This window comes from Vombatus ursinus, unplaced genomic scaffold (assembly GCF_900497805.2).
Source record: "Vombatus ursinus unplaced genomic scaffold, bare-nosed wombat genome assembly UNPS02014779.1, whole genome shotgun sequence".
Taxonomy (NCBI): Eukaryota; Metazoa; Chordata; class Mammalia; order Diprotodontia; family Vombatidae; genus Vombatus; species Vombatus ursinus.
Genome location: NW_020954557.1, coordinates 36,616,075 through 36,631,141, shown reverse-complemented (window position 1 = coordinate 36,631,141; position 15,067 = coordinate 36,616,075). Strand labels below are relative to the sequence as shown.

The 15,067-nt window shown below is 36.3% G+C and overlaps 1 protein-coding gene across 2 annotated transcripts in view; it reads right to left on the bottom strand.

Moving 5' to 3' along the window:
* The window catches only part of CCDC141 (coiled-coil domain containing 141), a 276,321-nt gene that overhangs the window by 146,318 nt on the left and 114,936 nt on the right, over positions 1-15,067 (bottom strand). For both annotated transcript variants that reach the window (XM_027865848.1, XM_027865847.1), the window contains exon 8: positions 10,532-10,726. In XM_027865848.1, coding sequence (XP_027721649.1) covers positions 10,532-10,726 — 195 coding nt within the window. The remainder of the gene's footprint in view (positions 1-10,531; positions 10,727-15,067) is intronic.

Genomic DNA, 15,067 nt, shown 5'->3' with positions numbered 1-15,067 from the left:
TTCAACAGGCATTATGACAAAAGTTTCTGATACAAATTAATCTAACATTTAATACCTTGTGACCTTTGGGAAGGTCACTTAACCTTTCAAGAATTCACTTTTTTTCATTTGCAAAATGAGGGGTTGGATTAGACAATTCTAGAGCTATAAAGAACCTCAGAAGCTATGATCCAGTGAATAAGAAGCCATATTGCCTCGTAAAATAGTGAAAATCAATTTGGAAAAAAAAACGGACCTTTGGAAAAGGTTTGAGATCCATCTAGGCAAGATCACTCCTAAAGCATTTATAGATGAAACTAAAAGGAAGAATATGGACATATATGAAAGGAAAGATATCTGCTAGTGTTTCTTTGGCAATCTATTGTGATCAATGACAATCATAAAACAAAGTCAAGGGAAACAGTAAGGATTTGGAGCCAGAAGCTATAGGTTTGAATCTCCACTCTGCCACCCTACTATCTAGGTGACATCTAACCTTTGTAGGCTTCAGTTTCCTTGTGTGTAAAATGAAGAGTTTGGTTTAGATATCCTAGAAGGTCCCTTCTATCTCTAAATCTATGATACTGTAACTTATATATCCAGGTGAGGAATTGGTAATAGCACTGAAGATGAAGTGCCGGCCAATATGTGCGGAAGAAATCCAATCTTGTAAAGTTTAAATGCCCCCAGGAATATAGTATCAAGATATCCCAGAAGGAGAAATTCCAAAATAGTGCAGAGAAAAATCATGGAAAGCAATTTTATAAAAAAATGTCCATGACTATGAATTCATGTATATGATTCCTAATTTCATTAAAGAGTGAGAATTATCTAAGTACACATTGAAGATATCTTTGATAAAAATATGAGAAAGGAACAGGCAAGCTTTTGCCAATAATTTTCCATAGCAGACCACATCTTTACAGCAATGCAATTGACTGGAAATCTTATCACAATGTGTTTACAATCTTTAAAAAGGATTTGACTTGGTGGACCGAAACACAGTTTTCACAACATTCCTCAGACAGTGTCTTCCATATATACATTAAAATTACACAAAAGTCTATGAAGGCTGTGTCACCCTGGGCAAGTCACTTAACCCCAACTGCCTCACCAAAAAGCAAAAAAAAAGTCTATGAGAGATATGAATACAAAGATCATTTTGTTCAAAAGGGGAGATACATGCTTTCTAAAGGAAAGAGTTGAGAAAGTAACTACCCATTGAAAAATCAGTATAAATTCAGAGCAGTAGCATGCTAATTAAAATTGTAGGTTCCCATTCCTAGGGTTGTCCTCTGGAAGAGGGGTTAGACTTTTTCTGCTTGGCCTCTCAGGACAGAACTAAGAAAAATTCATTGAAGTTGTAGAGGCAAATTTTGGTTCCATATAAGGAAAGCTTTCCTTATATAATTAGAACTGTTCAAAGGGCCAAAGAAGTAGTGATGTTCCCCATCACTAGAAATCTTCAAATGCTAGCTAGATGACCATTTATCAGGGATATTGTAGAGGGAATTGGACTGGAGACAGATTGAACTAGATGGCCTCTAAGTTTTTTTCCATTTCTGAAAGTCTGTAATAATAATTTGTTAGAATAAATAAGACTATGCCCCTTGATTATAATTCGTATGTTAAAGCATTGGCTGAACCTTTGGTCCTCATGAGAAATGCAATATACAAGTCCTTTTATGTATAATTTATAATTTTGCATTAGAAAGCTTAACTATGTTTAACATATATTAGTTGTAGTTCAAAGGATTCTGGCCCCTTAAAGGAAGATTGGAGTGGTGAGTTATTTCACTCTAAGATTGTGCAATGGTTAGTGGAAAACAGCTGAGATATCATCCTGTGTCTCTACTGTAAAAAAGCAAAGGGAACAAGAGAAAGACAGGTTGTCTTTGATGCAGGGAAGAGTTAGGTCAGCTAGAGGTGCAGTGGATAGAGCACTGGGCTTGGAATCAGGAAGATTCCTCTTTCTGAGTTCAAATCCAAGCTCAGACACTTACTTGCTGTGTTACCCTGGGTAAGTCACTTACCCCTGTTTGCCTCAGTTTCCTCATCTATAAAATGAGCTGGAGAAAGAAATGGCAAACTGCTACTGTATCTTTGCCAAGAAAACACAAATGGGGTCACAAAGAGTTGGAAACAACTAAACAAAACAGAGTTATTTCAGAAAGGTCATGAATGAAAAGTTGTTCTAAAAGGATGATTGCTCCAGAAAGAAATGACAGAGATGTGCAAAAATTAGGAGTTTTGAAAATCCAGAAAGACCCAAATTCAATGAACTAAAATAATAATAATAATTGATTGTTATGTAGTGTTCAAGGTTGGTAAAACACAGGACATACATTATATCATTTGATTCTCTCAACAACCCTGAGAGAGAAGCACTACAGACATCATTATCTCCTTTTTACAGATGCAGAAACTAAGCGTCAGAGAGGTTGAGTGATTAGTCCCTAGTCAGAGACAGGATTTGAACCCAGATCATTTTGACTCTAAAATCAGTATACTTCACTACACTACATACTCTCTTACTATAGTACTAGGCCCTCAGGATCCAGTTTATCACACTAAGCAGCAAATTAATATCATTAAATATTTAAACACTGGAATTTTGTCTGCTTTAAAACTGAGATTGAATGGCCAAAGCAAAATTATCTCAGTCAAGTTAGAAAGAGACATAATATTTTAAAATGCTTTTCTTTTTTTCTATTTGATAGTATTACAAAATAATATTAAATAAAGGAAATAAAACATAAATAGTTTGTTGAATACATACATCTCCTTTGTGCAACTATCAGTATATTTTTTCTGGGTTTCTAAATTTTTCAATCCTCTTTTTGTCCAGATCTAAACTAATGTCTGCCAGCACTAGAAGGGAGGTGCATCAATTAATGGAAAAATGTTATAATTTTACTGTGAAAGAAAAAATTTCATCCTGTTTCTGTTTTCTTTTCTTTATGGATTAAAAAAAATTTATGGTGTCAATTGATGCAGTTTGGTCCTTTTAGGTATTCTTAAATTCTGGTCCTTCTAGTGCTAGATTTCCCAAACCAGAGGAACCACAAATCACATGGTGAAATCAATGAAAGGTAAGATTGAAGCATTTTTTGAAAGTTTCAAAATTTTAGGAACATGCTCTCAAAACATGAACTGAAATGTAACAAGACCCATGGAAATTCCATCATTGTACACCAACCAGTACTCACTGAATAGTCCTTTCTTGTGTCTTTTCATGGTTCTTCCTCTCCCACCTTTCACTGTGGGCAGCCCTGAGGGTTGAGCCATCTTCTGACCCATCCTTTTCTCTTTATATTTTCTCTCCCTCAGTAAATTCTTCTCCCAATGGTTTGAGGAGCACTTCTCTGCTAATAACTCCAAAATATTCCCTCTAGCCCTTTTCTTTCAATTAATCTCTCTTCATGTATTTGTAGATATCTTTGGGGCATGTTTCATGTTTATTTTATACTTCACCTCCTCCAATTCAGCACAAACATATAGCCCATATATGAGACTAGACAGATACACTGTAAGTTAGCAGATGGATTACATTCAGATGTAGCAGGCAAAAGATTGATAGGGAACTTAAAAAGCAATGACATTAATTATAAAACCCTCTAATTTAGTAAAAGAATAATAATTTAAATGTTCTTTAGGTAGCATGAGATGGTAGAAAGTGTGCTGGATTTGGATTCAGAAGACATAGTTTTGAACCTTAAGCAAGTTATTTTACCTCTGGGCTTCTGATTCCTCATCTAGAAAATGAAAGAATTGGACTAGTTGATTTCTAAAGTCATTCACAGTTTTAAATCTCTGGCTGTAACTGTTCTTGCTTTTCAACCAAACAAAATTTTTGAAATAAAGTTTTTTTTTAAACCCTGAAACAAAATTTCTTTTTCTGCATTGGAACAAGTATCTGCTGAAGGGCTGAGCATGTTATAAGGCCCGATAAATGTATTGCATGCATTATCTCCCAAGTTCCCACTCCAATGTTTTCAAGGCTCCAAGTTCACCACCATGCCATGACAAGGCATTGTAGTAGGATGACAGGTATGCCAGTTGTATGGATCCTCTGTTAGATTATCAGGTGGAAAAGCTTTAACTACGTCCTTAGTGACTGTCATTTGAGGAAAAGTATAAGTTTTAGAAAGCTTCATTGCCAAAGAGATGGCTTTTAAAATAATAATAAGAATAGTTGACATTTATATAATGATTTACATAAATTATCTCACTTAAGCTCACAACAACCCAGGCACTTGATATATTATGATTCTCACTTAACAAATGAGGAAACTGAGGCACACAGAGGCTAAATGTTAGTTTTTGTTGTTCAGTCCTTTCAGTCATGTCCAACTGTTTGTAACCCTACTTGAGGTTTTCTTGGCAAAGATACTGGAGCAGTTTACCATTTTCTTCTCCAGTTCATTTTACAGATGAGCAAACTGAGGCAAACAGGGTTAAATGACTTGCCTAGGGTTACACAGATAGTGTCTGAGGCCAGGTTTGAACTCTGGTCTCCCCAACTTCAAGCCCCACATGGTATCCACTGTGTCACCTAGCTGTCCCAAAATGTCAGTAGTAGTGTCAAAGAAAGTATTTTACTGATGATAAGAGAAATGATTCAAACCTAAGTCCATATAACAGATCTTTCCACTATACTACCATGCTTTAATTATAGTAACTCAAGAAGATGCCAATTCAGACTTGTAGACAAGAAGGTTGTTTTGGTAGAGGTGTGATGGATAGACTGGAGAGAGTAGAGACTGGAGACAGGGAATTCAGTAAGGAAGGTATTATGGTCCAGCTGAAAAGTAATGAGAAGCTAAACTAAAGTAGTAACATAGCATTGTGATTGGAGAGCCTTGTAAAGATGTAAAAGATATTGAGGATGTAGAAACAATACATCTTGAAAATTAATGGAATGTAGGGTTTGGGGGAGTGGGATAAGTCACAGATGAGGCTGAGATTTTAAGTCTAAGTCACTGGGAAGATGGTGGTATCATGGAATAGACAAAAGAAAAGGGATGAAGAGAAAATGTTAAGTTTATTTGGGATATGATAGGTTTGAGGTGTTAGTGAGGGTGGCAAGGAAGAAATACATAGTAGGCAATTGGGAGATACAGTACATGAACTCAAGAAGAGACTAGGTCTGTGTATAAAGACTTGGAATTATCCATGCAAAAGCAGTACTAAAAACACAAGAATGGCTTCTTTTCTTTCCCTTCACTCTCTCCCTAAACGATTTTATGGGTGTAAGACCACTACATGAAGATATGGAGAGAAAAGAAGGGGACAGAAGTTTGTGGAATAACCATGCCTGATGTCAAAAAAGAGGATGAAGATCCGTCAAAGGAGACCAAGGGATACTCATGAAAAAGTGTCACAAGGAAGCTAAGGGACAAGAAAAATCTAGAAGGAGGAGGTGGTCAACAGTATGAAGTGTTGCAGAGGTATCAATGAGGATCTAGAACTGAGAAGAGGCTGTTCAGTCTGGTACTTAAAAGGTCATTGGTGACATTAGCAAGAGCAGTAGCTATGGAGTGGTAGGAATGGAAATGATTTTGGGAGGTTTTGGGGAATGAGTCTCTCATGATGGGGAACAGGTAGTAAAGTATAGAGTATTCTTTCAAAGTTTATATGTGAAGAGGAAAAATATAGGATGATTAGCTTGAGAACATAGGAGGGATAAGGGAGTGTGCTGTGTGTAAAGAGTCAAGGAGGCTTCAGAATGTTTGTAGACAGTAAGGAAGGAGTACAGAGGAAGTGACTGATGATGAAAAAGAGAATAACAGATGGAGCAAAGTCCCAGAGGAAAAAGAAGGGAATAGAATCAAGGTCACAAGTAACCATGACAAAGAGAAAAGGGGTGCTTCATCTTCAGAGACTTCAGCAAAGGATGAAAACATAGGGTAGGGCATAGACAAGTTTCAAGGTGTGTGTGTATGTGTGTGTGTAGCTAATGATAAATGGAAGAGTTTTATGCGTTTAAGAGGACATAATAAAACCTCTCTTCTGTACAGATGTCTTCCCTGCTCCTTCTACTACCAACCTACATACTGTATGCAGACAGAGACCATTAATTTTTTTTGGTATCCTTCATGGTGCTATGCTCCTAAGAGGTATTCAGTAAGTATTTGTGGAATTTGTTAAATGAATGATTTTTGTTTGGAACTATGGCATTTCCATAGATACTGTTACTTCATGTCCAAATAAATATCTTTAAAAGATAACATTACCATTTCAAAACAGTCATTTAATGTTCAACAATGAAGTCAGAAACAGTGGGAGCTGGAAAAATTACTATGTTCTGGCTTCTTTAAGCTTTATCAGCTGCTCTGGCTTTGTGACTGATCTTGGCTCTCCAGCTGACAACCAAGAACCTAAGCAAGTCCTTAAGGTAAGTGGAGCCTCATTCTCTGGAGCTTGTTTTCCTTAAGGAAGACATGTGCCTAGTAACTGAAGGGATAGGTCTGGAATCATTGACTGAATCAAGAATATTTTGTTGTGTCAGGTAAGTTTGAACTTGTCATATAAACTGTGGTTCCCTCTGTTCTTAAAATCCATCTCTCTGCTTGACCGTTAGATTGTGAGCTACTTGAGGGCAGGGATTGCTTTTGCCTTTCTTTGTATCCCCAATGGTTAGCACATTGCTTGGCAGATAGTAGGAGCTTAATATATGCTTGTTAATTTATTTTTAGTGACACATTCTCTGTATAATAACTAATATATCTCAAGTAAGTGATCAATAAATATTGATCTGAGTGAACATTTCTGAAATAAATAATGCCAAGTTAAAATCATTAATAACAAAAATTTGTGTATGCCAAAATAATTTAATGATAGATGTTATATTTCATTTCAAATTTGTATTCCCATAACTCTTGCACAAACACTGGTGGTTAGAATGATGATTCTATGAAACTATTGTTATACCACTTTGTTTGGTTTTTTAGCTTATACCTCCAATATTGGCAATTGATTAATTTTTACTTTCCTTGTGTGGAAAGGGGTTGATAAGCTTCTGCATAAGTTGATAATCGATTCACAAAAAAATATTTCAATAATTATCCATGAAAAGAAAAGGAAGCACTATAGTTCATGAGTGGCTTTCATCATATATGGTTATAACAAATCTTAAACTACTCATTTTATGTGATCACCTTTCAGGAAAGTGAAAGAATTCATAATATAATTAGTTTTCTAGAAAGGTTAATTTTTAGTTTTGTAGACATAAAATGGTGTGGGATCACAGAACATTTCCATATGTTTGATAACATGAGCTAATACATAAAATGAAAAAAATACTGTTTTGATTTTTTAACTGAAAAATACATCATTTTCACTTGTTGATACAATTGTTAGTCCAGCAACTAATATTTCTGGAGGGAGAAAATAGAGTTGTCATTTCTTTTCTTTTCTGTTCTGCATTAACATGAAGAATTACAATTTCATTTAATTCGGTTATTCTCTCTTCATTTCATCCAGTTTCCAAAGATAGCTCTCCCTCTCATTTATACCTATTTAAATAAATAGACAATTGTGTACAGACTTCTTCTGCTTTGTTCCAATGTTATTCTGACATCAGAAATAAGCCTGAATTTAGAATCTCAGTTGTCCTAGATCATTTCTTGTCAAAAAATGAAAAGACCTCTTTATTTCTCCATTAATTATTGTATTTGTTGCTGCTTCTTTAGCACCATTGGCTTTTATTTGGGAAAACTCAAATACTATACTCTAGACTAAAAAGTGGGTATCTAATAACTGTGTTGAATGACTGATACTACATAAATTTACAGATTAGATATAACCAATACAACAAATGCTCCATATCTAAAAAGAGACTTAGTCTTAAACGAATTGAACAGAATCAGCCTAGCTCCCTTGTTCATACACCATGAAAACAATCTGCCATCTGCATATTTTTCAACTACCATAGTCATTGAAAAAATATACTTTAAATGCGAGAGTCAGTGCAATGGATAGTTAGCCAACCACAGGAGATCCATATTTTCAGTCACAAATCTGACAGAACTATAGCTAGAATTCTGAGCACTTTGCCCTTACTATAGTCCCATCTTCTCAACTTTCCTCCTCTCATTCACTCTGAAATTATACTCCTTTGGGATCAGTTCTCAAATGAACCCAGTAGAACTAATCCATAGAAAAACTGCCAATGTTAATATGTCACATGTCATAATGGCTCCACCTGGTGCTCCATATGTAAACTACCATATTGTTCAACTAGGACCATTTGGAGCATTTGCTTGTGTGCAAACATTAAGCTAACTGGATGATTAGCTTTGGCTTTAGAAATGAACAACTTCTGGTAATATTGAAAGGTAAAGGGATTTATGTTTGGACCCACAGGAAAAATAATGTTCAGCAAGGACAGATAAAATGATAATTATGTTATATTCAGTTTTACAAAATTGAATAAATTAACATTTTATCCCTAAAGAACAGAAGTAAGGAATTCTAAATATTGCTCTGAATGATTTATCTAGTGATTTCAATTTATGAAAACATTTATATGTCATAATTGTTTTTTTTAAATAGTGGTAACCCTTATGTCTAAGTTGACAGATATACATAGAAAAAAGGGAAAGGGAAAGAATGAAGGAGAAGGGATACAGAAAAAGAAAGGACTTACAGCCATGGAGCATAGAAAAGGTTTAAGCACAGTCTTGTAAAACACACACACACACACACACGTAAATAATAAAGCTTAGACTCAAAATTTCTATTGCCATGGCATAATCTGCTATCTACAATAGGTATCATACCAAATGGCTCATCAAGGTTTGAGAACCCATAAAGATCTTCCCATCATTTCTCCAGGGCATGAGATGTATATACGTGGGGACCAAGGACTACAACGAGAGGGTAGAGGGACTGATATGAGGTCCATATGTCTTTTCAAAGGATTGCTTAGGGGCTCAGATTTTAAATTTGCACATTTAAATCTGCACAATTTACATGTAATCACAAGATGCATTTTCATCTTTAGTTACAATGGTGGTGTTTACCATAAAATTATCATCTAATTTTGGTTACTCCCTACTGTACCAACATGGTACATAGGTATCCATGTGACAGTAAAGGGTAGTGATCATATAATAACAAATGTACAGTTGAAAGACACTTTAGGAGTTGGTCATTAGTCCAATTTCTTCATTTTACAGATTTGGAAAAGCCAATAACTTTAGGTCAAATGATTTGACCACAGTTTCAGAAGTAGCCAATAGCAAACCAGTATTCCAGTTCTTCTCACTCCATATTCAGTGGTATTTCCATTACATGTATTAAATAGTTACATTAAAAAATTTTATCTCCGAATGACCGTAAGGGTTTTGTGTAAGTATGTATGTGTGTATGACTTCTCATTTATAGTGACCCTTCCATAGATCTGATTTTGGAAATTGTGTCTTTGATGTTAGAAAGAGCAGAGAATTCATATCTGTATACCACTCTAACGCATTTGGGAAATCTGCCATACGGATAATTATAGCTTGAATAGTTAGTATGCTATTGTAGAAAAATGATAAGCAAAATTGTCTGATGGGAGTCAAGATCTTGACTAACACCAAGGGAAACTAATGCATAGGACAAATTTACTAATAGAGTTTGAAGGCATATGTTCACCCCTAAAATATTGCGAAAATTAAAAGAATAAGTTCTTAAATATGAACAACAATTTGGCACACACAAGGTGAACACATTTATATTAGCATTCATTATTAGCCATCAGTAATAATTTGCCTTACATGAATTAACTAGAGGATCACTAAAGGAATGAAAAAGGAAACAAAGCCTAGCATCTTGCCATTTGACTTTCCATTAACATACAGAGAGCTTTAGATTTCAGCTCAAGAATTGGAAGTGGCCCGTACTCAAGATTTCCCTCTTCTGGATTTCAAAAGACAGGTTCATGACACAAAGATAAAACTCATGCACCCGTTTGTAGCTTCAAATGAGTTTTCCCCTAGGGGAGAGGCAGAATGGCCTTATGTTTTATTCTTTATTCTTCCATAAGGCAATAGAATTTTGCTCAATTAAGTTACTCCAGGAACTTTCAGTATTCCTTTTATTATGCAATTTAAAAAAAGGAGGGCTGGAAATAAAGAATCATTCATTGAAAACTGTAAAGGAACTGTTGCTGTTGTTAGTTGGTTTTTGAAACCTGGTTACCTTTCTCTAGCCTAAATGTGATAGCATTTCCTTATAATTACTAAAATGTTCAAATAAGGGATCCTGGTTTGCTCCCAAACAGAAAAGGTTCACAATGTAACTAACAAACACTGTGTGAGGCAATTTTTAAAAAGCAAAATTCTTTCGTGTTAATGATTGGGACGTTCTTACTTTTTAAAAGCAACTTATAATCACAGTAGGAATACATTTTAAAAGCCACCTTGCTGTTCTTAGGGGCCATAGAACCTCTCAGCTTGGATAACAGTGTTTAGATATTCTGCCCCTTGATATAATCTAGTCTTCTAAATCATTCTTTTAAGCAATACGTGATTACTTATAGTTATTGATTTTGCCTTACACTAACCTTGTTAACACTGTTAAAAAAATCATTCGCCTCTTGTAACAAGGTCTTCCTTTTCTCCATGAGGTGGGCAAACTCTTCTTGAAGCTGGTTCAGCTTCTGGTTTGAAAGCTGGAGGTGTTCTTTCTCCACATAGTCTTCTGACAGCAGAATGTTGAGGGCTTCACTCTTCAGTTTGTCAACAGCAGAATTCCATTCCTAAAAGAGACCACTCTCATTTAACTGGTTCTTCTACACAGTCAAACCTTAATTGGCTTTAATAAGGTTAAAATAAAAAAAAAAACATAGAAGGTATGGGCTGTACTTGTTAGTCAACTACCGTGTCTGGTAAAATCCAAGAATTTTATAACATATTAAGTATTTGCCTGATGGCATATGCCATATGCTACATCTATCATTCCCCACCTTTCTACTCAAAGGAGGGAAGTATGGTATAGCATCAGTTCTCTGGCACCAAAATTTGTCTTTACAAATGGAGTGTAGCTGTCTCTATGTCTTGTTTCCTTTTACATTATTGTAGTATTAAGAAAGAGGAAAGAAAAAAGGAGAAGGAAGGAGGAAAGAGAAAAGAATGAGATCTAGGAGGCTTAGCAGAGTGAAGCTATTGCAGAATCAAATAGCTTATACTTGCTTTCCTTCCACCATATCACCTTCCCACATATACAAAAATACATTTATACTCATTTTCAATTTGTATCATGGCCAAGTACCCTTTTTTAATTTAAAGAGAAAAGAGAATAGATATGAATCTTTCTCTCCAAATTCAGTTTCATTGCCAATATAGGAAAATGTTGAAAAATAAGGAAAACATCACATGGCTTGTTGGTGCTTCAGTGTCTGCCAGAATTTGAAACTGAAAATTAAGGTTTGTTGTTCACCACAAAATTAATAGCTATTATTGTACAGTACTCCCTCCTTCCTGGCCTTAAAATCACCTTTCAGTGCTTTCACTCTTAATGAAATATAAACATTCTAGAGAAGAAAAGAGGCAGCTTTCTATTTTCCATCACATTCAGATGCAAAACAAAAAAATAAGAAGAAAAGGGAAAAGGATAACACTTTGAATGTACCAAAGATTTTAACATTCAGTCTATTTGAAGGAAAATCCAAGTTGCTCTCAAAAGCAGAGATTCAGATCTAGTATAATAAAACTATGATTATCTATAAGACAATGGCTCTGATAGTGGGGCTTTGAGGTGGGGAAACTGCATTTTTTTTATTGTGGATGTCTTGGAGTTATATTCCTCTTCTGGATTTATGTCTTGGGCGTGTTTGTTTGTTTACTCACTCTTGAAATGGTTTGTTCTAAGCAACCCTGCATGGCTGGACTAACTGGAAGTGCTGGGGCCTAAGTCTGTAATCCTTGTCAGAGAATCCTGTTCTGTGCTGTTGGCCTGGTCCTGGAGCTGACCCTGTGATCAGCCTTCCCATGTTGAAGTCCTAGCTCCCCTGAGAGACTTCATGTTGCTGGCTTGGTCCAGGGTTAAGTCAAAAATAAGTTGGGCAAAAATAAACCTCAGTGCTCTGGTTCCAAACCAATCTCCTATTCCATAGTTCCTCTTTTGTTCACTTGCCTGTAGATTAATATTGTGATCTTAGACTGGACAGATAACCCACTAAAATGTCGAATTTGATTTCCAATCACTACTCAGTTTTGCATTCTTATTACCATGTGTTTGGAGCAGATGTGGGGGGAGTTATACTATACTGCCATCTTGGTTCAGCTTCATATCATAGACTATGTTGCTGAATTCAGTTGATGACTAGATGTAGAAAACTAAGGGAGAATACAAGAGGAATACAATATGACTTCTACCCTGCACACTCAAGGAGAACTGGGGCTATACTCTTCTTCATGTCTTCTCTAGTAATTTGCATACACACACACACACACACACATACACACACCCCACTTTGGCTTGGTCACAAAGCAGTGGGATTTTCACTTTGGAAACAGAATGCTCTGGCTCTCCCTCTCTGAGTCAGGCCTGCTATATATCCCTTTCATGGTTCTAGGATACCCTGAAGAGTGGAGTTTTTTTTCTCTAGTACCACTGGGCTTAAGTCGTATCAGTTGTGCTACTCCCTGTTAATTGTAAAGGAGCCAGTGACCAAGGTCCTGGTTTCATTTAATTATTTAACATAAATTTTCTTTTTTATTTTATTTTTTAAATAAGGGAATAAAACAAGTATTTCTATAATATAGTACAATAAAAAAGATGATTGCACATGAAACTGCAAACCTATTATGTATAACTTGCTATGCCTTTTAAATATATAATAGTTATCATGTATATTACTTTTTTCCCTTTTTTTCCTCCCCCCTCACCTTACAACAAGATATTTACTTCCAAGGTATGACAAAAGCAAATTACAAACATCTCTGTCAGTACCTTCAGGCCATACTTTCCCCTATGCTGACTCAGTCCTAGGGATAGTAGTCTCAGAGATAGTAGATTCAAAACTTAACTCGGTTCCTAGAGAGCATGAGTCCCACCAAGTTTACGTCTATATGTGGCATGTCTGCCAGATGAATCCTAGTCTCAGTTTCTTCTAGCCTAGGTCTAGAAGACCACTTTTGCTTCTCAGAACACTAATGCTGGGCTTGCTACAATGCGCAGCTTTGAATCGTTTCAAGCTCTGGAATTCTGGGCTTCTGGTAACCCCTTCGTGACAACCTTTAGAACTTACTAAGTTTTGAGACTCTACTCCCTCCACCCAGAATAGAAAAGAACAAATGAAAAGGTCCATGACTAATGTCCTGTTTCTTGGAGGGTGGGGGGCACATACTTTAGAGGGGAGAAGGCCATAAGGTGTCTCTCCTTATGGCATGGTTTCTGACCAGATGTCATGAGTGTAGGAGTCACTGAAGGAAGCAAATGAAGAGAACGAGGTAAAAAAGGAAGTAGATGAAGCTGATGGGCCCTTTTGAATCCTACTGGAGCAAATCAAAGAGTCTTCTCTTCAATGTATAATTAGGCAACTGGTCAGTTATAGAATGTCTACTCATCTCACAGTCTCTCCAAGGCACTTCTCTTACATGTCATCTCAATTCTCCTGTAAGTATGCTCCCTAGTGACCTCCAAGTGGAAAGACTGCAGTAGCCAAGCAAGATGAAAGAGTCTGTATAGTCACTAGACTTGCACTATACTGGGATGAAGGCAGATCTGTTTAACATGTCAGGGGGGCAATATTTTCAGGAAATTATTTTTTAGGAGAGCATTACAGAAAATTTCCGACAGTTCTCTATACCAATTTGACAGTATATTTCCCTAGGTATTTTTATGTGGAAAGCTTAAAAAATAATAATAAAGCCTTCAAGAGACACCTGAGTTTAATATGTCCTTAAAGTAGGAAAAAATAATTGTCACTGTGATCAAGGCCACAAAAACCCAAAAGAGAAAAATCTTAGTCCCTTTTTCCTAAACTGCTCCCTGCCTGCTAAGTGTTAAATCTCTGAAAGAGTTTCAGTCACTTAGCAATAAAATATTTCTCATACGTGTCGCCACCAGAAACAACTCAAAGCCTGCCATTACCTTGACTTTTCAATTCGACAGAGATACGTGAATATCTCTGACCCGTTAAAGACACACGGGCACTCTATGTACTTGTACTCAGTGGGTCTCCACAGGTCACGCTATTATTCTCATTCTTGCCTCACAGGAGTGGCCCTTTTTAACTGTGCCTTTCAGTGTTCCATTTACTGGGGAAATTGAGCTTCTCCTGGATCCCTTGATTGAAAGGGTATTTTTAAGAGGATTAGTGCTGATAGACAAGAAAGCAAAAATGATTTTCTTAAGGGGGAAAAGTCCTAGGTTTCCTTGCCAAATGAAACTTTGCCTTGACAGAAAAAGAATGCCTAACTTTCCCTCATTCCTTCTTTTCTTTCTTTTTTTCCAACCCTCTCTCTTTTCTTCCTTCTTTCCTTCCTTCCTTCCCTTCTTCCCTCCCTTCTTTCTTTCTTCCTTTTTATTTCCTCTCTCCCTTCTCTCTCTCTTTATCTTCTCTTCTCTCCTCTCTTCTCCTCTCCTCTCGTCTCTTCTCTCTCCCTCTCTCTCTCTCTCTTTCTCTCTCTCTCTCCCTCTCTCTCCCTTTCTCTCTCTGTCTCTCTCTCTATCTCTCTGTCTCTGTCTCTCTCTCCCTTTCTTTTTCTTTCTTCTGTGTGCCAGGCACTGTGCTAAGAACTTTACAAATATTATCTCATAACTTTGAACCAGGCAGCTTTGTTGATTTACCATCATGTGAAAAATGAAAATTTCCATGTGAAACTTGACTTCAGAATCTGAAAACAGGGTGGGTTTTTTCCTTACCACACACAAAGAATGGTAATAGGGGACAGCAGAAATAATTCTTGATTCGGAGTTAGAAGACTTGGGTTCAAATCACAGCTATGTCACTTAACACCAAATGACCTTGGGTAAGTAGTAGTAGTAGTAGTAGTAGTAGTAGTAGTAGTAGTCATCGTCATAGGAGTAGGAGTAAGAGTAGTAGGAGAAGAAGAAGAAGAAGAAGAAGAAGAAGAAGAAGAAGAAGAAGAAG